This window comes from Numida meleagris, chromosome 4, assembly GCF_002078875.1.
Source record: "Numida meleagris isolate 19003 breed g44 Domestic line chromosome 4, NumMel1.0, whole genome shotgun sequence".
In the NCBI taxonomy this organism is placed as follows: domain Eukaryota; kingdom Metazoa; phylum Chordata; class Aves; order Galliformes; family Numididae; genus Numida; species Numida meleagris.
Window position 1 is genome coordinate 43,203,470 of NC_034412.1, and position 26,266 is coordinate 43,229,735.

General features: G+C 37.4%; 1 protein-coding gene across 1 annotated transcript in view; it reads left to right on the forward strand.

Moving 5' to 3' along the window:
• PAPSS1 (3'-phosphoadenosine 5'-phosphosulfate synthase 1) overlaps positions 1 to 26,266 on the forward strand; it is a 39,295-nt gene that overhangs the window by 5,127 nt on the left and 7,902 nt on the right. The window contains 10 exon segments of the mRNA XM_021394740.1: positions 2,253 to 2,367; positions 3,464 to 3,699; positions 4,981 to 5,119; positions 6,270 to 6,388; positions 13,948 to 14,061; positions 16,368 to 16,479; positions 18,287 to 18,492; positions 19,991 to 20,126; positions 22,036 to 22,304; positions 25,775 to 26,004. Coding sequence (XP_021250415.1) covers positions 2,253 to 2,367; positions 3,464 to 3,699; positions 4,981 to 5,119; positions 6,270 to 6,388; positions 13,948 to 14,061; positions 16,368 to 16,479; positions 18,287 to 18,492; positions 19,991 to 20,126; positions 22,036 to 22,304; positions 25,775 to 26,004 — 1,676 coding nt within the window.

Consider the following 26,266-nt stretch of genomic DNA (forward strand, 5'->3'; position numbering starts at 1 on the left):
CCCAAAATCAAGGTAGGCCTTACTCTACTACCGACGATAAGACGGCTGGAGAGCGAGGTGCTGCCAAGATGAGAGAGGGCGGAAAAAGGGACGAGGTCTCGTGATCTGCAAGTTTTTATACTGCGAGCTTTTATCTTTTCCCTCCGGCTGGAAAATGGTAACAGAGGAGCAAAGTGCCGTGGGGACTGTAGTAGTCCTTCTCTTCTGAGAACTAGGTATGTCCACTACATGATGTTATGATGTGGAATACCAATAACCGAAAATCACAAAACCATGACAATAACGCAATTGGCAAGTAGAATGTTCTTCTACGTGGCTATAACCTGTGCAGGTGGTGGTTTCTTATGGACTGATATTCAGTCTTCCTCTAATTTTAGGTGCTGTCACTGCTGAGTTACAGAGTTATTTTATTTACAAATCCGAACATCTGTTCCTACCCTGAGTTTCTGACTGTATCAGCTATGAGCCCAGCTGTGCAGGGGCAGATAAAACCACTCAAATACATTCCTGCTAAGTACTAATAATAAACTAAATTATGAAAGTGTGCTAAAGAAGAATGATGCAACAGTATTTCTTGAAGTCATAAGTAGATATCATATTTCTGTTAACCCTATTTTGTGATGGCTCTAAAACTGTGAACAGCTCTTTGCTAGTACTCCATAGATTAATATCCTACCTCAATTTTTTTCATTAAGTGCCTTCTTTTCCAGCTAGTGTTGATAGAGTGATGGAAGAGAAGATAATGCAAGTATTTTGCAATACGTTTGTAAGCAAGAGATGTCAAAACAACATTACATAAGCAAATAGTCCCACCCTCAATGCTTTTTTGTTGCTTTCTTTTCGCTTTGTTAGGTTGTTTGTACTGGGTCTGGTTACCTAGGGTCTTGATCTTGTGTGAACAAAGTTCTTGTAACCAGGTACCAGCAAAGGTCTAGGGAATGCTGAGGCTGATATTCCTGTTCTTTTGGCTTAGATTAGGAGAGGTGCTTGACAACATTGTCATCTTACTTAAGATGATACAGTAGCTTATTGCAATGACTAAATAGTTTTAAGAAAGTCTTTAACCAGATTTGTTATGAGAGAATTTTGTCAGAAAACCAACTTTGTAAGTAAGTTTTTAAAAAATCATTTAGAAATATTATTTGATTCAGACTCAGAATGTATGATAACTGTCTCAGGTAGGTCACTCCGAAAGTAAGGTCTCCTATTTATTTCCATGGAAACTGCAATGGACAGAGCACTATAACACTATTTGATAGAGGATATTCTCAGCTACAAAAACACTATTTTTTTCTACGTAGTCACCACCATCAGCTATGCATTTTCACTAGCAGTGAACAAGAGCCAGCATACCAGGCTTGTAAAAAAAATTTACATGGTTATCTGGAATGTGGCTTGTCTTTCACATCACTGTTGCCACTGCTGAAATGCCTCTCTGTGCTCACATCCAGTGTTTGGTTTCCCTAAACATTCAGCAAGCGACGATGAATGTCAGTGGTTGCCATTTCTTCCGCATGGAAGAATTCAGTTCCACATCTTTGCTTCGTACACCCTTCCACATCAGACACCATTCTGTCAGACTGCTCCTCTGCTGCCATCTGTCACACAGCAACAACATGGGACGGAATATTGGTGGAAAGATTCAACCTCTGCTGCCAGACCACCAACATCCATCTCTGACATCCTGAGGCAATATAATAAAATAGGAGGCATTACTTTCGGAGCAGCCCTCGTAATTTTGGAGACTCAAGATCTAGGTAAAGGCAATGTGGTTCAGAGATGTGACTGCTGAACTGAAAGATGGATTATACGTGTGGTTTACAGTGAAAAGGAGTATTTTTGTGAGTTAAAAATGAGCTATTTTTTTTGTCTGTTTATGACAGAAACCTTATTTTCTGTGAGAGGAATCCACTTGATCTTCTTAGATTTAAATGACTCGAGTAGGATTCAAGTATAGCAGTTCATCTCTCTTTGGTTAATTTTCTTAAACCAGTCGTATTTGAAAGCAGTAATTGGCTAACTTGGTTAACCCCAGGTTTCAGAGAAGGAGCACAAAGTACATGGTTTGTAGTGGGTGGCTTTTTGTAACTTCCTTTCATCCTTTGAACTGCTGCAGCAGATGGATTAGGTATTGTTTTTACTTCCACTGGCAGGTCTCTAAGTCTTTCTTTGTGCCTGTGAATAAGTGTTGATAGGCTGTGCCAGTTTACCCTTTTAGAAGCTAAAGATCTAATCAACTACTATTTCTACAGGGAATGCAGAGGGCAACCAATGTTACCTACCAAGCTCATCACGTCAGCCGAAATAAGAGAGGCCAAGTGGTAGGAACAAGAAGTGGTTTCCGTGGATGCACAGTCTGGTTAACAGGTACATTTATGGAATTCTGAGGATCCTTGTGTTTTGTTTTAATTTTTCTCCTAAAAGACTGCTTAGCTCTAGCTCCTTTTCTCATCCAAAGGTGAATGTGACATCTGAGCCCCTGATGCAATTTTATTATTATTTTTAGGCCGACTGTCAAGAAATTGCTTTGGGACAGTAACTTGAGAATCTTTTCTGTTTGGTGTTCTAGGAACATTAAGTTTAATTAGCTTTGTCCTTTGCTTTATTTTTGTTCTTGGACCGTATTGCTACGTCTTGTGATTTTTTATTTTTAAATCCATTCTGGCTCTTCCTACTTCCTCTTTCACCTATTAACATATGATACTTTTTAAGAGTGTATGTTTCTCAATCACTTCTGTAGAGGTTTCCTCTCTTTATATTATTCTTGTCTTTTTGGGTTGAAATAACACTTTAACATAGACCTTTGCCTATGGATGGCAATTGCATGTTGACACTATACATATGAGGAGCTATTTTGGCATAGTCTTTTTCCACTGAATTGTTTTGATTGTAAGAAGAAGGGGAAAGTGAATTCTGGAAGATGGCTTTGTTTTTTGCATATCATTTATTTAGATTTCTCTGAATCACTAACAGACTAACACTGGGATTTTTTTTTTTTAAAGTTTTGTTGTGTGTGTGGTATCTAACTCAGTGCTGTTACTCTGCAAGGAGTGTGGTTTGGTCCCTTTCTGTTGACTGAAATGCACTTGATTGTGAGAGCTTCCTTTTCTGATGAAAATGTGACATATCCTCAACTTTGTTTGTTTGGAGTTTCTGAATTTAGTTTGCTCAGGTAGAAACAACTGCCAGCAACTGGGAAATAGGTACTACCTCTAAGAGCAGTAACAGCTCTCAAGGCCAAACACTTATTTTCAAGCTGCACGCTTAACTTTGTGTCTTAATCTCCCTATATCTGTTCTCTGTATTAGGCACTTAGCTTTTATTGCAGGTAAGCATCTTCAAAAGCCAGAAACATGTATTGTTGCTGTCACTTTTGTGGGCTTTTCATACCAGCAGTGTACATGCACTGCAATTTGCTCTAATTTGTTTCTTTGTTTATGGTGCATTTAATTTAATATTTTAGGTCTATCAGGTGCGGGGAAGACCACAGTTAGCATGGCCCTGGAGGAGTATTTAGTATGCCATGGCATTCCATGCTACACGTTGGATGGTGACAACATTCGCCAAGGCCTTAATAAGAATCTGGGTTTTACACCAGAAGATAGAGAAGAAAATGTCCGTCGGATTGCTGAGGTTGCTAAACTGTTTGCAGATGCTGGTTTGGTGTGCATCACTAGTTTTATCTCTCCTTATGCTCAGGTAAATGTGAAAACTCTCTAGATATTGTGAAGAAAACAAAATGAAAAATGTCACTCAGAATTTGAGTTTTAAGAATTCCTCACTGAACTAAGCCAGGCAACGACTCAAAATTCATAAGCACTAAACTAAAACATAAAAAAAAAATTAAGTTACTCCTAAAAGTGGAACAGTTTTTCAGTTTACTAGGCAGAATTATTAATTTAGCATTAGAAATGAAAGCAAAAGATACTCCAAGAAATTGTCCAAAATTACAATATTTTGTTTGATCCATTTAGATGCCAGTACTTTATAAATATGAAGACTTGGTATACACTTAACCTAAATACTCAGTTTAACTGTTTTTTAAAAGCAGCTCTTCCTTCAGTGAATTGATGGTGCGAACCCTAATTTACCAAGTTAAGGAAAAAATGCATGATTGCTCTTAGTTCTTTATTTCAACATGACATTAGCTAGCGCTGCAAGTTAGCTTAAATTCTTGTTCACGTTGTTTTCTTACGACTTTTTTTGTGTGTGAGAACAGGATGGCAGAGACAAATAGAATGCATGAATGCAAAGTATCTTGAAGAATGACCCAGTGGCTGTATTTCAGCTACGTAGCGTGAGAAGTTATTTCTTTGGTCATAGCGAGGAACAAACAATTCTTCAGATAATGACTTGTGGAACTCAAGATCCTGCAGTAAGACTTAAGCCATGAGAAGAAAAACAACAACTATATTTTATGAAAGATGGTTTTAGTAGATTTTTGGAAAGTTTCTTTTATTGAGTTCTCCACGTATGAAATTCACCAATTGTTTCACTGATCAGTAAGCCACACAAATAAAGTACCTGGAGTGTACAAGTCTGTCCAATAAGTGAATGTACAGAAATCTGATGGTCTGGAGAGAAGGCTGGTCATAACAAGAGCTGCAGGTAATATGTGCTCCAACTTCACTACATGAGGTAGATGCAACTCTCAGGATTGGCCCTCTTAGTACTGGAACAGGTATAGAAAATCATGCACTCTGTGGCTGTCAATTGAAAACAAAACTGATTCATGTGAAATGTCTCTCATCTTCATCTCAACTTTTAGCATGCAAAGAACTGCAGGAAAACTAAAAAACTAATGTAGCTGGCAGGGCTGATCAAATCCTGTATTTTTATTTATTTTTTTTTTCTCTGAACGTGGAGAATTTGCTTACATTTTACTATCAGCATCTTTAAAATGAAGTTCAACAGCAGAAGGGCAATACAAATATTATATGGGTGCAATCTTTTGGTGTTTCTTTTCCTGTTTTCTTTCAGGATCGTAATAATGCCAGACGAATTCATGAAGGGGCCAGCTTGCCTTTTTTTGAAGTATTTGTGGATGCTCCCTTGCATGTCTGTGAACAAAGAGATGTTAAGGGACTCTATAAGAAAGCCAGAGCTGGAGAAATTAAAGGTGAACCTAGATGTAGTTTCATCCTTCCTACAATAAGTGGCTGTGCTCAAGTCTGTGAGCGTGCAGCAGAAACAAGTGAACAGAGGATAGGATTGAACAGGAAATTGGGATCAACTTCTGGTTGGGAGAGCTGACTGCTTGAATTGCAAAAAACAATAAAGGGGCAAAAATGTCTATCCTCACATAGAAAACATATAATTTGTAAACTCTCAGATTTAAAGGTTAGTCTGTCTTCTTTGTGTGTCATTCATTAGTTAAAAAAGAGAGCCTGATTATTCTCTCCTTGAGTCTATAAAAAGTGGTATTAGTAAGAATTACTGTCTTCGCCTTCCAAAAAGTGAAGTTTAGTCACCATCCCCCTGTAAAGACTCTTCATTGGCAATGCTTCTGGAGAGAATAACTTTTATTTTGAAGTTAGGGTTTTCTACTAGTGCCCATGAATATGAATTTATGTCTCTCAGACTCAAATAAAGACTGCTTTGCCACTGGGCTTGATTGATGGATTATTTATTTATTGCTTCTTGTTCATACGCGGTTAGTTAGAATCTCCTCTCTTTCAAAGCAGATTGCTAGCAGGTGTTATTGTTTGCTTATGTGATCTGTGAAAACAGTCCTTTACAAGCACAAGGGTCAGATGTCTACCTTACTTTAACTAGCTATCTTAAAATGGGTATGTTAACTGCAAACTAGTGTAACAGATAATTGAATTCCCTACTCTTCAAGTTATTTCTTGTGTGAACTTAAATATATAATTTTTAAAATCAGACTTTGTTTTTTTTAAAACACCTAAAAAATAAAAATATAAAAAATAAAAAATAAATCACAGCTAGTAATGACAAACAGTTGATGGATGTGTTTAAGTGCATAGTTCTTTCACAAGTGCTACCTTTTTTATTCACAATATAAATCAAATATCAGCAAACTTATAGTGTGCCTGTTGCAGAATGCTGAAGTTAGATGCAGTCATGTGGTAGGGATTAGCAAATGGCTAAATAAAGAAAAAAGCGGTTGATTTCCCTATGAAATCCTTTATTAATAAAGTTAAAGCTTAGAGCTCCTGCCTGGCTTACGTCAAGAAAACTGTTAAAGTTTTAAAATGCAGTCGGCTTTTTAAAGAAATTGTTTAAGAACTTTGTCCTCTGTTTTGTAGGCTTTACTGGGATTGACTCTGAGTATGAAAAACCAGAAGCCCCAGAGCTTGTGCTGAAAACTGATTCCTGTGATGTGAATGATTGTGTACAGCAAGTTGTGGAACTTCTTCAAGAGAGGGTGAGCAGCAATGCAAGTGTATCTCAGTAACTTTTTCAAAGCATGAGGTCTGAATGCATGTGCTGGAAAATGCAGATAGAATTTTTGAGTTAGACTTGCACATTTTTGAATTTTAACTTTTAAAATTGTCTTGCTGTGTGTTTCCTTTTGCTGATGTAAGCCTTGCAACAACAGTGATCACCAAGTGAAATAAGCTCTGGAGAAGTAGAAAATTAATTTATATTCATTGTCATAAATGCTAACTGTAAAGGACATTACAGAACTGGTGGTGAATGCCAACTTTTAAATTGTTTGCTAGCGCAGGAGAATCATAGAAGGATAATAGGGTAATAACATAGGGTAATAACAAGTTCAGTTGTCTGGCTTTGATTTGCAAGACCTTTTGCCTTCCTATCATGTTGGTAGGGCAAAGTTTGCTAGTATTTATGTAGAATGAATTTGTCTCCTTATATTCTTGTTTGTTGTGGGTAGCAGGATGACACTTCAGACCATGATTTTAATTTAGATGCTCTAGCAGACCATTCCTCATGTTTTTTGAGAGGTGAGTGTTTGGGAAATTTAAGGTGTAGGCAATGGCTTGAGTAATGCCCCACCAAGACATAAAGACCTCATTGTATGGCCAGCATTGAGTTCATTTTAGTCTACTGTTGCCAGCATAGCTTTGGAGAGATTTAGATCCTGTTTCCAAATTTTCAAGAGAACTGTTAACACTTTGCTACTCGATCAAGATTGCTCAGGAGATCTGACAGGACAACAAGCCATAACAGAATGCTAGACATGTACCCTCGTGCTCATCTGAATGCTTTTTGGAGGGAAAAAGGAAAGAGCTACCTGAGTTCTACCTATAGGAGGTGGCACTTCCCGACTGTGAGAAGACCTGAGCCTCCTGTTCAGAAGACCAGTTCAGTACATTTCATAATTCTAGAAACCAGTGTGCTAACATAGTGATCACCAGACTCTTGCATTAGTACATTTGGTACACAATGCTGAATGCTGGCTTCTGGCCCTGTCAGCTTGGCTCTTTCCTTTGCTTAAAGCACATTTTAGCAATTTATTTTCTTTCTTGCCATGAATAGCAAGACATGTTGGTGGTTGGTTACTTCAATAAGACATTGAAACCAAGGCATGGCTGAACAGACACATCTTGTTCTCAGGCCTCGTGTAACCCAGTGATACCCTAACAATATAATTTCTGTAGAATTGTTTGAAGTTGGGACAAGCAGTGGTTGTGGTCTTAAACAATTCACTGTGATTAGTCAGGAAAAGAGCTGTAAACCAGCAGCATTAAAAATAATCTGGGATGTTTGTTTTGTTTCAGTAACTGAGAAAAACATTATGAAGAAGTCCACTCAGTATTGGTAATCCTTGAATTTCAAGAACTGAAACACAGCTGAACTGTGTGCGTGTGTTGAGTTAGACAAGTGGATGTACACAGATATATATTGAGAATTTGAAACATTTTTGTTTCATAGGAAATGGAATGACTTAGTTCTTTAAACTTTCTCATAGTATTTGCAAAGAACTCTAACAAATTTATCTGGTATTCTCCAGAAATGCTTTTCTTCCTTTCTGGAAGAAAAGGGGTGTAACCACACAGAGGAATAATAAGCAACTGTTGAATCTGGAAAGTTATCGTGTGGTGTAACTCAGTTTTGAGGAGCACTTGGATAGGTTTTTTTACCTGTAAATGCAATAAGTAAAGCACTTCAAAGTTCTTTTCAGAGAGTTGGAATGAGAGCTACTGAGGAGTATCTCTTAAAGCTTCTGAGTCATATGAAAATGTCCATTTTTTCCTAACTGCTTTCAATACTAAACAAATAAGTCATTGCTCAATCCATTTTTTTTTTCAGTCAGAAAGGCATGTGTGGCTTTGGGCTTGATAAATTTGGCTCTTAGTCTGCTGATACTGTCCAATAGAGTCAAGCAAGCCTAGTGCAGATATTTGGCTGTAGAGATTTCATTGTTTCCATTTACTTTTTCTTGTCAACAATTGTAGCTGATCTATCTCATTAAACAAAGCTGGGATTTTGCAGTAATGTAATCAGCTCAATGTTTAACCAGGGAAATATTTTCTCAAGAAGTCACCTCTCAGGAGTGCCACTTTTATTATTAAGGAAGTGCAAAAGTGTATAAAGAAAGTATTGCATTTCTAGTATGTAACTTTCGACATACTGAGAAAAGGTGTATTTTAACTACTTATGTAGAAAAGTCCCATTCTTGGGGTCGTAAACTTAATGCAGCTCTGCAAATACTGCAAAAGGAAACTAGAAATTTTGGGAATCTGATTATATACTTCAACTATTTAGATCAATCCGCTGTGAGTATAAACCTTCACTCGCTTATTCCTTTTACCACCCATCCTCTAAATTACAGCTAAGAGTTGAATTCTTATCTAAGTTCGGGGAATTTCTGTTCTACGATTTGATATCATACTTGCATTTGGGGAGGGAGGTTCTGCGCATGATCTTTTAAAGCATTGATTTCCTAACTATATTTACACAGTTCTTTGCAAGTGTATTCAGAACAAAGTAGAAATGGAGAGCAACAGTTCCTGGAAAATATGTAGAAATTGATTCTACTGCTCTGTATAATCTATACATATTTTTTCCTCCAATTATATTACAGCTATCACTGTAACATAATGATTCTTTCTGGATCAAAGTTCTCAGTCTTATCTAGTTCCTCATTTATTCATTTATCAAAAATGTGATGAAGAGTACTCTGTGTGATCACCTTGGTTATGAAATTGAGTTGCAACAGGCCAAGAAACATCTTTCAGTATTTTTTGAGAAACCTACAAACATGGCAGATTAGTATTTTTAGTATCTGTAACATCTGCGTAGGACAGACATTACGTGTCTTCAGCCCAATTTGTAATTACTTGACTATAAAGTGTACAGTCAGTAGAGCGTATTTGACACAACTGATTATACTCATCTGCTGCCTGGTATTGAATAATTGTTTTACATGCAGCCTTTCTTCCTGTCATCTTCTTTCAGAACTACTTTAGTGGAAAATTTGTATGAATTCAATTGCTTACTTACTTTTTTGAGCTTGATGTTAAAGCCAAATACCTACAGTAATAGATGATCGAGTGGGACTTTCTGAGATTCGTAAGACAAATCATGAGGATTTTAAATGATTTATGGTGGTGCAAGTAAGCATTTTTCCAGTTGCCCTCGCAGCAAGGAAGGCCAACAGCAAACTTGGCTATGCTCTTGCTAATACAACAACAGGTCAAAGGAAGTGATTACAACAAATCACCCTGAGAGTTTGTGGACGCTTCATCCTTGCAGATATTTAAAACTTGGTTGGCCAAGCTTCTGAGCAGCCTCTTGTAATCAGTTCAGTTTTGAGCAGGAAACTGGACTAGGTGACCTAGAATCAGAATCATCCCTCTGTGATTCTGTGCTAAGGCTAATAGTTACTTTGCATGAGAAGCTGTCATGGCCTTATCTATGGATCTGTGTCTGTGACAGGGGGGCAGTAGGCCCACAGGCCCAGAAAAGAGAGAAAGGAGAAAAAAAGTGTCATCGGTTTAGGGGCCAGCCTGGGCCAGTCCAGTGGCTACTGCGGCAGGGGACCCACGGACCCACGCCCCAGGGAAAACAAAGGGAGAAGGGGAAGGGTAGGAAAACCGTAGACGGGTCTAAAATAAAACGGTGGCAACAATCTGAGGAGGAACATTAATTTACTGAATATGATATCAAAATTGAGGCCTATAAATCAGAACAGAGAGAGCTCGAAGCTGAGATTCTTACTCTGTAAGCTGCAGGGGGACCATGTGCTTCTCTGCCGAATGGGAAGAGAGAACGCCTGGTCTACCAGGTGGCTTCACCAGCCCCCTCCAGGTACAAAGACCCCTGGGGAATGCAGCTCCTCCCCTCTCCCTCGGAGAACCAAGCACCCAAAAAAGGCAGTCCATGGAAAACAGGACATTAACTCTTTAACCGCCAGTTCTTTACATGATGTTATGATGTGGAATACCGACAACAAAAAAATCACAAAACCATGACAGAAGCTAGGGGAAAAACATGCTCAGTGTAAAAGATATGCAGGGCTATACTAGTAGTTTTATACTGCTGCAGCAAAGAGTTACACACAACAATGAATACATAATCCACAATGAGCAGAAAACAACTTAAGCTTTTGAGTATAATAAAAAAAAAACCACCCACCTCAGTATTCAACTTTAGTAATTCCCACATTTATAAGACATTGATTTCTTCTCATGCTTAGGGAAGTAAGCATGACTTTCTGTATTCTAAGTTATGGATTTCTTACTATGGGAGGTAGGTGTACTTTGGTTATTACTATTTTCCACTGGAAGTATAGTACTGAATTGCATTACTGAAATGGATTTCAGTAGCTCAAAGTGTGTTTGCTTTGTTTTGAAAAAGCATGTATAATTTTGTGGTTATTATTAAAAAAAAAAAACTTCAGTTACATTGAATTGTGTAATTAGATACAGTGATGGTGTCATTTTTCTTGCCACTAAATGACTTTTGCTTTCTTTGTTTTTTAACTTCTGAATTCTGGGAAAAGAGTGAGGCAATTTTTTGGTTCACAGTCTTTGTAAGCTTCAGAGACTCCATTTGGGTGGTAACCATCTAGTTAGATTTGCTGACTAATTGGCTTATGTGAGTATTTCCTCAATGTTTTTGGGTTGAAAAGATTTGTCTTGGTTAAGATGTTCTATATAAGCTAAACATGGCTTATTTTGACCAAAAAAAATTGTGTAAAAGGCATAGTCAGGACAGAAATAGCAGTGAATGACTGGGGTCAGAAATTTTTCTCGTTGGCACAAGCGGTATGCTTCTGTGGCTCAAGTGAAATGAAAATTTAGTAGGAGAGATGGGAAGAAAACAGGGGGTCAGTACAGAAAATCTTAGTTCCCTTTATTAAGATTGTAACTGTCACTACACTTTTCATTCTTCCCTGTATTTAATATTCTGATAAGCTTCCCTGAGAGTTCCAGATAGCAGTGATTGTGTGAAACAGTGATTACAGTCAAGCAAATAGTTCTGTTTGCTTTTTCTCTTTGTAAATCCTTTAGAGGCCTCACCCATCAATTAATGTGAACTTACATTACTGAGTGACTGGTCTTACAAATCAGCTGACATCTGTGAATACCTGTCTACTGGAAATTTTCTTGAATGCTCTTTGTTTACGCCCTTCTCAGTCTGTTAGCATCAGCAAAGAACTGTCACCACAATCTAAGATGGCACACGTTCTAATAAATCATCTAGATTATTTTTTATTATCTTGTAGTTATTTGTACAAATGTGCTGAAAAATGGTAAGTGTTGAAGAATACTGTGTAACTTGTCTGGTAGAATGAACCTTTGAATAAACTTAGCATGTTGAAGTGGTCACTAGATGGCCTACTAGCCTAGTATTTATCTAAAATTCATTCAGTTTAACGACCTATGAACTTCTCTTGCTGATGTCAAGAATACTGCTTTAAATGCCATTTTTTTCTGCTAGTGAGTCTAGATTTACTAATCCTACCTCTAGATATTCAGCTCCTATTTAATGTTATAATGTGCCATAATATTTGTGTCAGTCACTGTAAAACAAACAAAAACAAAAAAACCAACACCCAAATTAAAAAAAAGTGAGAAACCACAACCACTAGCAAAACATGAAAATCTCATATCTGACCATACAATCTCTTTGGCTGTTCCAGTAGAAGCTTATATGACCCCAGATTAGAAATATTGTGAAGATGTTGGCTGTTTTCACGGTTTGGGTGGAAATACAAACGCATGTGTGGCCATGGCTGTAGTTGTCATTGTTTTGTACTTAAGGCTTTAGATAATGGTGGTGGGGCTTGAGCAGGGCTGAACTGCCTGCTCTGGGTTTATTGCCTTTCAGTATATCTAGAGCTGCCTTCGAGCTGTCTACATCCTCATTGTGAGGTAGAGAGATTGTTGACAGAAAATACATTCTGTAACATTTGTTACTTCCATTGTTTTGCCCACTAGTGGGACACTAAAAGTAGAATAATATTTGAGAAAACCTTTTAATAGACACATTTATTTAAAGCTTTTGGTGGTTTGTGAAATAAGAACATTATAGTCTGGTAAGAAACTAGGGTCCAGAGCAGAACATTCTGTGAAGCTGTATAATGTGTACTCAGACATTGCACTTTGCTTATAAAATATGCTATTCTTAACAGCAGGCAGCAGTTGTATTTGGTTCTGAGCTTACTGCTGTGGAGAGTCTGCTGTAGCTCTCTTGGGCTGTAACTCTACTACTCAGAAAGAATACAAGACAGGTTTTACCTGATTTACTGTCTTATAAAATCACTTCTGAACCAAAGTCTGATATGTAATAGATTCAGCTTTTCCTAATACAACAGAGTTTCTAAGTGACAGTTTATTTTTCATTTGTTTGTCTTTAGAGACACAAATAGTGTAACAGTTTGATAGTCTCGCCAGCTCTTTTCACTCATGACTGCAGTCGTTTTGTCTCTCTTTCATCATGCCACTTCCTTTGACTTTCCTTGGAAGTGGTGCCTGACATCAGATAAATGCTTGACTAAGTGTTTAAACACTCTTGGGCAAACTTTGTGTTTCTGCAGGCACACCTGTTTACTATGGACTGCAAGTACAGGAGTCATTTTTATTTTTCCAGTGTATTCTTGTTATACGTCTGTGTATACCTTGCTCTGTGGGTGAGCCCCTCCCTCCACCCCATAAAGTGTTACTTCACAGAAGGTTTCAAAAATCTTAAAAACCTGTTCTCAAAAGAACATTTTCCTACTGTTCTCAAAATAATGTTTTCCTACTGAATACCACTGGAACAATTTGGCTGGGTTTTGACACTGGACACCACCCTGTGTCAGGAGGCTCTTTGAAGTTTTATCACGATGACCTTCCTTTCTCTTCCCCTTTTTTTTCCCTTTGGAATTGTGTTCTTATCCTTATGAGGAATTTAAGATCTAGGGTATCATGAAGTGAGAATGTTGTTTAAAAACCACAAAGGAAAAATTATGTTTCTTTTTAATAGTGATGTTCTGTAGTATTTGGGTTATAATTAGAACACTGATATTTCCCTAGCTGTTAGGTAGAACATTCACTTTATACTTATGTGTTAATCAATTTCAGTTTTACTTCCATATTACCACTGTTAATGCATGTTGTATGCTCGATTACTTAAGATTTCAGAGACTGAGGATTTATGTATATATGTTTTACTTCTTTAGCATGTGTAAATATGTAAACTCTTTCTTTCTGCCATAGCTGACATAAGCATTAATAAGTCATAAAAACTGCACTTAATTCGGTAGTTACTTACTTGGTAAATGTTATGGTGATATGGGTTTTAAAAATACTTTTTGTTAGAATGTTTCACTGTTGTTACTCAAGCCAGCAGCTTTGCTGGTAAGATATACAAATTTTGAGCCAGTGCTTTTAAACAAGTTAAAAAAATTCCTTGCTGCACATATTTTTGCAAGAGAGCAGTACAATATAGATTTTTACTTTTTGACTATATATTCAGTGTCCAAGAAGCATTCTGTGCAAACATGAGATTGTGATTATTCCTCTTACACAGGACATTGTACCAGTGGATGCCTCGTATGAGGTGAAAGAGCTTTATGTGCCAGAAAACAAACTGAAGTTGGCTAAAACTGATGCTGAGTCTCTTTTAACCTTGGAAATAAACAAGGTACTGTGTGTTCACTTATCTCCTTACTGAAGCTGACAAAACAGTCTGTGGTTAGGCAGAACTATGTATAGTTGAAACACCTGTACTAGTTATAGATTGTAACTTGATAAACGTTGTCCTCCTTTTCTATAGGAACATCCTAGCATTTGTTTTCTTTCGTCATTTTTTAGAGATAGCAATTGGCTAATAACTTCATAAGTATTGGCTGGAATTTCAAATAGTGCTACTTAGTTTATCCTGATCCTAGAGTTTAAAATTTTGGTAATTTTTCCCCCCTTTTTCCATAGGCTAAACCATTCTTTTCATGCCTCCTGTGCTTACACAAAGAATTTTATTTTGAACTGTAGCAACTGAGAAGTATTCTCCTTGTTAGTAACCTTCAGGTTAAGGTAGTAACCTTGTATATCTGGCTTGTACAGTCGTGAACTTAAGTCTACAGATAGATCTACTTCATTCATTTGTGTTTTTTTTTTTTTTTTTTTTCCCAATTGGAATGAATTCATGCTACTGCTCTGGCTTCCAGGACAAAAAAAACTTGGAGAAGCATGGATCAACTTAATGCTCTTACTTCAGTTAAATGTGTTATTTTCCAGTGTAGAATTTGACAAAGCTGCTTCTGACTGTGTTTCTGTTTTTCCTGGTCATCTTTTTATGAAGAATTAGGCCATGATTTTTTTCACTGACTTCTGACTTTTTAACAGTTTTATTTTAAAAGTGCACCCTGGCAGCCAAAAAAGCAAGATGCATTTTGGCATGTGTTTAACGCAGCATACTCAGCTGGTCAAAAGAGATGATTCTCCTGTTCTATTTAGTGTTGGTGCAGCCTCACCTTGAATTTCATGTGCAGTTCTGGTCTCCACAGTACAAAAACAATGTTAAGGTTCTTGAAAACATCCGAAGAAGGGCAGCAAAGCTGGTAACAGGGCTGGAAGGCATGTCCTGTGAGGAGAGGCTGAGGACGCTTGGTTGATCCAGTCTAGAGAACAGGAGGCTGAGGTGTGACCTCATTTCTCTCTGTACCTTCCTGAGAAGGGGAAGCAGGGGGGGAAGTGTTGGGCTCTTCTGTCTGGTAGCTGAGGTCAGAACCTGTAGGAATGACACAAAGCTGTGCTGGTAACGTTCAGACTGTACATTAGGACAGATTTCTTAACCACGAGGGTGATCAAGCACTGTAACAGGCTGCCTAGAGAGGTAGTTGATACCCCGATAGTTAATATTCTATTCTACCTTGATAGTTAATATTCTATTAAAACTGACTAAGCATGTGCAGTGAGTGACTTGAAGTACTGAGACATCGTACCAAGCACTAAACGAAATAGTTTTGAAAATTGCCTAGATTCTTAATATATTTTAATTGTTCCTCTCATTGCATCTTACTAGATTTCTTTCACATGCGTCTGTAAAACAAATACTACTTTGCAGAGAAATGATTATTTAGGGTCACCATTATTGAGTTTCTGTAGTGTCCCATTCTAAATTGCTTCTCATCTAGCAAAACGAGCCTTCTCCCCCTACGTTCCTAACCAGTGTTTTTTTTTTTTTAGATACCAAGCAAGCATATAACAACACCTAGGGAAGAAAATGGGTTTTATTTGTCTCAACATAAACTAAATGATGTAATAAAACTAGTCATGCTCTTTGCAGGAGAGATTTGTGCATGTGCAGTCAGTGGAGTTTGTCCTTTGTAAAAGACTTGTGACGAAGTCTTAGTAATGCACATGCAAAAATAATGACGGCTACACACTAAGTCACAGTGTGACAGTTTAAATGCTAAGGAAGGAAATTCCGTGTAAGGTGATGTATCTTAAGCTAAAATAAATACTTTCCTGAGAGAATTTTAGTTCTGGATTTTCTCACTACTTTCTGCAATAAAAATCTCCTTACTAATTTGTACTAAGATCAGACCCGGTATTCTTCTCTCTCCCTAATTCTGTTTTGTGGTTATTGTATGTGTTATTGTCTTTTTCTTTAAGCTCTTCTTTATCTTGCTTTATTAAAAAATGAATATGAATGAAACTCCCTAGTTTCGCTAAGTTAAACCTCATCAAATGTTTACGAGTAAAGCTTATTTGTTTTTAAGACTATAAAGTGTAAGGATTGGAAAGTAGTTATAAACACGGAGGAACGAGTTGTTATTTTTCTTATTTATAGAGATTTGAGATTCTTTATGATTAAAACCATAACATAGAGAAACCTTCCATTTACATTGCATTTTATGCATAAATCATATTCTGTTATGATTAACACCTCATGTCAGTCATTGAGCAACGCCTTTTATCTGCTCAATTTCTCCATTTCTTTACAAGGTGGATATGCAGTGGGTGCAAGTGTTGGCAGAAGGCTGGGCAACGCCCCTGAGTGGCTTTATGAGAGAGAGAGAATACCTGCAGTGCCTTCACTTTGACTGTCTCCTTGATGGTAAAATACTTCCATTAGTAAATCTGAGCAAATACTACTTCTAAAATATTGATGATGCTTTGGTGCATAGTAATAGTATGGTGAAACTTTTTCAGGTTTGTGCACAATCTGAAGCGAGAAGACTTTTTAAACTTTGTTTTTTATTCTTTTTTTCTACCTTCATGAAAAATCAACACCTTATCTTTTTGCCTGTACAAATTATACTTTGTATTTTTTTACACGATTTCAGTTTTGAAAAGCATTTAAACCTGAAATCCACATTTCTAATTTGTGTTGAAGAAATCTGTTTTAGAACTCAGAATTGAAATTTAGTTGCTGTTTAGGTTTGTGCGAGGAATGCAAAAAGGTTTGTTCTTTAATAATGATGAAGGAAGGGGCAACAAAGTGACTTGAGTACTGTAGCTGTGTCAAGTATAAAACCAGAATTTGAGAAGAGGGCTTAACTAATGATGATTGTTGCATGCAGTTGAATGACTATGCCTTAATAACTATCCTGTTTTAACAAATAGATTTTATTTTGCATTACCAATAGGCTAAGAGCAAACATCAGTAGTTGAGTGATAACATCATGAAGTTTAAAATTTGATAGAGATTCTGTCATTTATTTCATTTGCTCTTCTTTGAAGATTGTTTTACACCAGCTTTTTGTGTTTTTGCATGCTCTGTATGAAAAAAGGGACAGTAAGGAGTCCTATCTTCCTGTTTCCTTCTGTGTTGCTCTTTTCTTTCTGGAGACCAAGTGGCAGAAAAAAGTTGTCACTTGTCTTTGACTACTTTTTTCTGTTATCCTTTTCACCCAGCTTCATCATTTTTAACTTCTTATGACACTTAAGATATGAATAAGCAAAGGTTTAAAAAATAATGCATTGCTCAAATAATGAGGAAACCAGCTGTATTTAGTCTCACTTCCATTACAACCGATAGCAAAACTCCCATTAACTTAAAGCGACCCGTTACTTTTCTCTTGGAGAACACCTAAGAGTTTTGTACTTTTTTTTTTTTAATGCCTGTGCTTATTAGACTTTAAGCCACTGTTTGATATTTACAGTATTTACTCCACTGGTTTCTCGAATCCTACACTTGTAGTCAAGAAAAACAACACTTCTAGGATCTAGCAGTGAAGCAAATGTTTAAAAATGAAGACCACATAACATTTAAATTCAGATATATTGGTTTATTTTTGGAAGTCAGTAGCTGGTAAGCTTTCAGCTGAATAAACTTTGCAAAATGTCTGACTCTGCAGTTTCTTTTGAAGTAGATACGTTTGAGTATGAATGTAATTTGAAGTAAACAGCAAAAGTCACCTTTTGAAATATTTGAATTACACGTGCTAACTATGCAGATGTCTTTTGCTTCTTCCTTCACAATGAGCTTTTCTTACAGACTGAAACTGCGGCTATTGAGGGTGATATTTTATAATAGCCATAGTAGTAGCTGTCTTGAGTAATATTTTAAATTACGTGGTTTGGTTTACTGTATTGCTTCCTGAACAAGGTATTCATTGTTTTAAGATCCCCAAAACATAGTTTCTTCACAGTATGAATACTTGTATGAATACACGTGCAGCTATAAGTACTTGTCATTTTCAGTAGTGTCTTTACTCTTTCCCAAACCTCAGTGCTTGCACAACCTTATAGCACATGAATCTAATGCAAGAGTACATTATAAAGTTGCCCTTATTGTAATGGGGTAGAAGCTAGAACTACCTGTTGTATTATCATACAACAGCCTCGACTGTAACTTGTTAGGACATTTGATATCTGGACTATAATTGATAATATGGATAATGGCTTTTTTCACTCTGTAGGAGGAGTCATTAATCTTTCAGTGCCTATAGTGCTAACAGCTACACAGGAAGACAAAGAAAGACTGGATGGTTGTACAGCAATTGCATTAGTGTATGAGGGTCGCCGCGTGGCCATTCTCCGTAATCCAGAATTCTATGAGCACAGGAAAGAGGAACGCTGTGCAAGGCAGTGGGGAACTACATGCAAGGAACATCCTTACATAAAGGTATGCATGTGAAGTTGAAAATCTAGTCTGATAAATTGTACTGTCTGTGGAGATGCAGATTAGTTGAAGTTGGTGTCTGTGACTTATGTATTTTGAGAACAAAACTTCTTTGAGAAATAATTAAAACATCTGAGTGGAAACAAAGGTGCTCTTTTGTTCAATGCAGCTCTTGAATGGTCTGCACTTGGTGTGAAAACCCATTAAAAATATGAACACATGAAATTAATTTAGGATATAAAATCTGTGCTGCAGAGGAGGGAACTTTGCCTTACCGTATGCCTAGGAAATCCATTCCCCTGTGGACCCAGATGGATCATCAAAGCTCCTTAATATGCAGCGTGAAGACAAGAAAAGTTCTTTTCTGACTCCATGTGGAGCATGTGAGAATTGCCTGGTTTAAATTCTTTTGAAACAGACACCCTTCCTGAAGAGTTCATGATTTAAAACTCTGAGGAGTTATTTCCCATCCATTATTTAAATATGTTACTATTTTGACCTTATGTACATGTAATACTGAAATATTTTAATCATAACATACTCAATGCAATACTGCATTTGGTTTTGAAAACTGATGTAAATTTTACATTATAACTCTGAAGAGCCATAAATGCATTACTCTTCCCATTTCTCCCTATAGTATCTTTTTGTTTACTCTGTGACTTAAAATCAGATAAAAAGAAATCAAACAAAACTCAAATTATGAGCTCCCTGTTGATAGAGAAAGGCTTTTATGTGTTCTAAAAGCATCCGTATGACTAGTAGTTATACATATGTGAAAAATGTTTTTTTGACATCTTACCAGTTTTTCTTGTTAATGTGTAATGACATCATTTTACTGAATAAAGTTACACAACACCAACTCTACAGTTAGGAATGCATCTGGAAAGGACATCTACTAGATACAAGTAGGAGTGTTCAGGAAGGTGTGTCTTTGATGTGTTCTGTGCTGATGAATGTAAGATCACATTTTTTATTGAAAAAGTAACACGAATATAAGAAATGCTAAGAAAAACTTGGACAGAAAAAATTGTTATAATATATTAACAATTACAGAATGACACTACTGAAACTCATGTAGAAGATGAAACTGTGTTCTTGTGTCTGTACTGGCATGTATAGTAGTATCACAAAAGCATACGAATGTGCGTGTTGTAGTTTCATGGCAGTGCATAAATCTCAATTCTGAAATTGTCAGAAATCTTTGGGTGCCTCAGAGCTTAGAAGTGGTGAGTTTTCTCTCTTCTTTATCTTTCTCATACCTTCCCCTACCTCCTAGGTGCGATGTGAAATCTACAATTTACTTTGGGAAAGGTATGGTGAATGCAGTACCACTTAACCCTAGAAGGTCATAATTCTTTTATCTTACTTTTTTAATATTGGTGCTTGACTTCAGACTGTCAAATACACTTAACCTGGAACTCTCTCCTTTGTAATGATCGTGTCCCTGTTGCAATGGTCTAAATGCTCAGAACAAGCTGATGTTCATTACTTTTCCTAGATGGTTATGGAGCAAGGGAACTGGCTTGTAGGTGGAGATCTACAGGTCCTTGATCGTATTTATTGGAATGATGGACTTGATCAGTACCGTCTCACTCCAGCTGAACTAAGACAGAAGTTCAAGGAAATGAATGCTGGTGAGTAGCTTTTTCTTGTTTGTTTCTTCATGCAAAGATTTAGCCAAATGCCTACTGCCTCAATACTGCAAAGACTAGCCTTGTTTCAGGGATATAAACTTTGAATCCTCTTTTAAGTGGTGTTCTTTGCCTTTTACTGGTATTAATTTTTAAAAGTTCAGGCTCTGCCTTGCCTAAATGAGAAGAGAATCTGGTAACCCTAAGGTTCTGAATTTGATATTCCCATGCACGCTTGACATATTATTATTAATGCAAGAAAAGATGATGTTAAAATGTGGTAGAACATGATTTAAAAATCATCAGATTTGGCTAGAACTATAGAGGTATGTTTGAGTGCTGAGCTTTTATGCTCTTCTGTTCTTAAGTCTGCTACTGCTGTTTCTGGGGAATAAAGCTTATGACAGCAATGTAGGTAAATGGATGTTAAGTAGAATGTATCACAAACAGCGAGCTAATTCCAGTAACTAGCAGACAGCTACAAAGCACTTGAAGTGTGAAGGAAGAGAATGCAGACTGCAAAAATGCATGAAGAACACAAACTGAGATTGGTCTTGAGATCCTGTCCTTTTTCGGTATTGTCAGGATTTCAGTGATCTGCAGGCTTGAGGTATACCAATCTCGGTCTTGACTGTTCCCCAAATAAATATATTTGATACCTGAAAAAAAACTTAGTATTTAGATTTCACTGGCTGGTTGAGGTTGTAAGTGACTTCTGGAGGTCATCTTATCCACTCTCCCCACTGAAGCAGGGCCACCTAGAGCTGGTTGCCTAGGACCATATCCAGATGGCTTTCAGTATCTGGATTGATAATCAACAGTCTTCATGTGCAGCCTGTGCCAGTGTTTGCTCACCCTCGCAATAAAAATGTTTCCTGCTGTTCAGGTGGATCCTCCTTTGTTTGTTTGTATCCACTGCTTTTTGTCCTGTCACTGGGTGCCACTGAAAAGAGTCTTTCTCCATCCTCTTTGCACCTTCCCTATAGGTATTTCTATATGTTGATAAGATTCTCTCCTGAGCCTTGTCTAGGCTGAAGAGTCCCAGCTCTCTCAGCCTATCCTCACAGGAGGGTTGCTCCAGTCCACATCTCTTTTGTACCAAGGAACCCAGCTCTCTGTGGCCTCATCAGTGCTGAGCAGTGAGAGGGTAAGGATCACCTCCCTCGTGCTGCTGGCGATATTTTGCCTAGTGCAGCCTAGGGTACAATTAGGTGCCTCTGCTGTGAGAGCACACTGCTGACTCACATTCAACTTGGTGTCCAGTTGGGCCCCCAGATCCTGTTTTGCAAAGTGGCTTTCCAGCCTGGTACAAGCTGTTGTTCAGATGCAGGACTTTGTGTTTCTTGTTGTTTAACTTCATGAGGTTCCTGTAAGCCCATTTTTCCAGCCTGTTGAGGTCCCTCGGGATGACAGCACAGCTCTCCTGTCGTACTAGTCACTCTTCCCAGTTTTGTGTTTTCTGAAAGCTTACTGAGTATACTCTCTGCCTTATTATCCAGCTCATTAGTAAAGGATATTAAGCAGGATTGGACTGAGTATTGACTTCCTGGGGATACTGCTAGTTACTGGATAGGTAGCATAGTTTGGTTTCCTCTTACAATTTAATTTAGCTCTAGATTATATGCTCATGCAGTTGAAAAATCTGAAGCAGAGGTTGTTGCTGTTGGAGAAACTAGAATAATTCTACTGAAATTTCAGAAATGAAGGAAGCTGATTAATGTTTTAGTATTTTTTATTAGATTTGCTTATTGAATATAATGACCTGTGATTGCTGCTGTTACACTTGTTTAATGGAGTTCAGAGGAAGGATTGTACCATTTGGACATTTTTCTCTGGTTGTACAACTCCTGATAGAATAAGTTGCCTTCCCTTATCCTTTGTCTTTTCTTTTCTCTTTTTTTCCTCTCCATAGACGCTGTCTTTGCATTCCAGTTACGCAACCCAGTGCACAATGGGCATGCACTTTTAATGCAGGATACTCATAAGCAGCTTTTGGAACGTGGCTACAGGCGTCCAGTTCTGCTCTTGCATCCACTTGGAGGCTGGACAAAGGAGGATGATGTTCCTCTCATGTGGCGCATGAAACAGCATGCTGCAGTACTGGAGGAGGGAGTCTTGAATCCAGAAACAACAGTAGTGGCTATATTCCCTTCCCCCATGATGTATGCTGGGCCAACTGAGGTAAGTACGTGAAGAGTTTAAATCAGCAACAATGGCAACAACAAAACCAGAACAAAACCCCTTTAATAGTGCACCGAAATGTTTTGGTTTTTGTTATTCCTGACACTTGTGGGTTGTGGTTTTTTTTTTTTTAGAGGACAGAGAAGGCTAATTTCCCTTATTAAAACAGACTGTAAAGGATCCCTCTATCATCAGTGAAAATGTTATTCTTTGAAGAGACTTCTATAGTGAAGGATTTTTACAGAAAGAGGAGGGGACAATATGGTTTTTGTGTGCTCATTTTTCCTTACAGTTTTAAGGGTGTAATAGTGAATTAATCTTTCCTCCTTTTTTGCCACCTCTTTCAGAAGATCTATTAGCACACCAAATAGTTGTCCTGAATGTTAATTGTCATATGTTTTGTAACTGTTAAGCAAAAAGCATGTGTGTTGGAGAGTTAGACAAATTCAGAAGAAAAGGCTTTGTTAATTTTTTTTGCAGGCTTAATTTAGAGTTGTTTCAAGGCTTCTATATGAAATAATTGTTTGGCAACACTTTCTTTAGAAGCCAGGAGTTGGGTTACAACTTCTAGAGGTTGTGGGGAGCAGTGGGGAAAATAAATGCTCTCATTTGAGGGCAGTTCATTTAGGCAACATTGTTTCTCCATGGCATAACAATTTTTTTTTCTTTCATGAGTCACAGGATGTCCATATTCTGACCGGGTTCAAGTGGTTAACTCTGTGGTAGCTTTCTGATAGGAGATACCTCTGGTGGAAAGAAATTAGATAGTTGGCACTTACATTTTTCTGGTGGTTGTTTGACTGGTCAAACAGAGCTTGCATTACCTTTCAACCCAGAAGAGCTGTAGTCCAGATCCAGATGAGGGACGTAACTGAGTTACTGTAGGGAATCTTGCAATGTTCCCCATTCTTGTGAGAATTAATAGAAATATTCTACTTCAATCTCATACTCACAAGCATATGAGAAGGAATGAAATCCCCAAACCTTATTCTGAATAGAGTAAGAATTTTTCCTAATGTATTACCGGTGATCTCGGAATACAGCCTGACAATAACGTCTGTAGCCAGGACATGAGAGATTCTTCCACTAATCATTTTCTGTAGGTCATTTAAAAGGCATAAGTACCAGATTTGTTTCTGTAGCACAAATGATTTACAGGAATACAAGCTGCTGCTGAGTCAGCATAGTTATCAGTAGGATGGATATCACCTTTCAATTTGTAAGAGTTTGAGGGATATGTTTCATAAGTGTGAATTTCGTACTTTTCTGTTTTTTTCCCTGATTTTAACTTTCCCAATAACCACTTCGAAAGAAAATAAACAGTTCTGTGAGAAAATCCTGTATCAAACTGCAGTGAGCTCACCGGCGTAAGAAAGTAAATGTGTTCTGAAGTAGCATGAAGAATGGACAAGCTGTTAGTTTTGTATCTCAAACATGTGGTTTGCGTTGCTCTAAATTTTCTTAAAGTTAGTCAGACAGCATCACTTAAGAACTGCGTTCTGAGTATGCTGTTACCCAAATGACAGCTTGAAACTTAAATTTCGAAAGTGTGGTAGAACAGTTTTGGGAAACCTGCTGTGGTGTGTTGGCGTTTTGTGAGATTGGCCCATTCTGTGCTTATGACATAAATATTAAGGTAGTTAATGTATCTATCAGCATCCATAACACCCAGATGTTTGAACAGCAGTTGAGTCCATCTCACGTAGCATCTGGATGTGGTTAAAAAAAAAAAACTGATACCGGTACCCTCATTAATCATAACTGCTTCCTAATTCCATTATTTGAGTACTGGTTTATAGGAATCTTCAAATTGACTGCAGACCATCCTCCTTGATGTTTTTGTAACAATTAGCTATAGAACTTACAGATAACTAAAAGAGTAATTTCTCCTTTGAGACAGGATTTCTAGAGTTTCTTGCCTAAAATTTATTAAGGTAGAACAACATGAAAGATCATGATTTTGTTTTATATAAATTATTTGCAGTAGGAAGATGTAGGTTTTTTTCCTAATGAAAGTAAAGTTTATATGTCTGTTTACAAGATAGTGTCAGCTACTATTTTTCTTTTCCCTCCTGCGCCCTTCTTTCTTCTTTCCCTCTAGTGTTTTCGAGATTGCTTTCCAGATATTGTTCAACTTGCCAGGCTGTTTTATGCTCTGTAGTTACTGAGTAGACTCTTCATGTTTTGTGTGAAGGGTTAGGCTGCACATGTAAGAAATTACTGTTACATATTTACTGATTTTTTTTTAAACTCCTCTCTGAGTACCCATAGGCAGATGTTAAGCTACATAGGTGGAATAAGCATTCTTTCAGTGGAATGCTTCCCACTATGAGAACATATTGATGTTTCCTGAAGTGATGTGTGTATCTTACCTAACGTGATGTAGTAGTTATTCTACTTTTCTTATACCGTACAATTACATTTTCTGTTGAAAATATTTGAAATTTACCAACAATCCTACAACACAATGGCTAGTAAGTATAGAAATTTTTTATATTATAAGCAAAGTACTTCCAGGTCAAGTTCTTTGAAACATGTAACAGAAAAACCTTACTCTGTCTTGGCTATAACTTGCATGTAGGAAACTAGATTCTGTCCTGATTACAGAGCAATAAAACTGCTGCATTCCAGACCATTGAAAATGGTAAAAATAGCTAAAACTTGCACTGGAAATGTAACACATCTAACAGCCTTTGATCTGGTAAATGCTATGATGGATGCTGACAAAGTCAGGAAATTCTCAGCTGAGAAATGGAAGAACTCTCTCTTTTGCATCCTGATTATACTATTCAAAACACTGTAACTTTTAAGTGCCCTAGTATGCAAATGAAACTCAGGAGTAGTATGTAGAAAATTAATACAGATTGCTTTAAGAAAGAAGTTTTGCAGGGTGGGTTCCTGAGTGCCTGCCAAATTTCAGACAGTTTTGGAAGCCTCAGTAAGCATCTGTATATGTTAGGTTTTCAATTCCGCATAGATGAATGGACAGGACCCTGCAGAGGAGGTGCAGGTTGGTGCCTAATCTAGAAAAAAACGGGAGGGAGATTGCTGCAGGGACATTGGCAGCCATTTTAGTCTCCTTGTGATTTGAACAGCTGAACACTGGTCTCCCAAGTAAGAATGTAAGACTCGAGATTTCATAGTTTTACATTATTACTAAAACGTTTTTAGTAATTTAGTGTTGAGACAGCTTTAAGCTGGACTTAAATCCTTAGATGATGCTATTCCAAACTCTGTAGTGAAGTATTTTTTTAAAGCATCCTGCTGCGCAAATGAAACAGGGAATGTTATGTCTTATCTGTATGTTTGGTGATTCACATAACTGATTATTTGTTTGAGTGTGGCTCTGTAGTGAAAAGAATATTTGTTTGGCTAGGGGGTAGAAAGTGGTAGTAACACAGTGCATTCACATTTTAAGGGTCATATTTTTAACTGTTTTCTCTTAATTTTTCACCTTGTTTGTGTCCTAGGTTCAGTGGCACTGCAGATCACGGATGGTTGCAGGAGCTAACTTCTACATTGTAGGGCGAGATCCAGCAGGGATGCCACACCCTGGTACTGGAAAAGATCTGTATGAACCAACTCATGGTGCCAAAGTGTTGACAATGGCCCCAGGCCTCCGAGCACTGGAAATTGTACCCTTCAGAGTTGCAGCTTATAATAAGAAAAAGAAGTCCATGGACTACTATGACTCTGAGCAGTAAGTTGTATTTTAGTTCTAAGACATTTTGAGCAACAACTGTCTTCTCCTGCCCTCACTCCCCTAGGAAAAAGAAATATTAAATGAATATTGCTAAAATATGCTAGTTTTTAGAGGCATTTTTAAACCACTAATGCAACTTGACTTCAGTGATGATTTGGGTGCAGTTTCACAGCACAACAGTCGATCCAACTTTAGTTGCTACTGGAAGCCCCCATTTTTAAATTCCAGGCACCTGAGTTGATCTTTTCTTGTTTTTTGA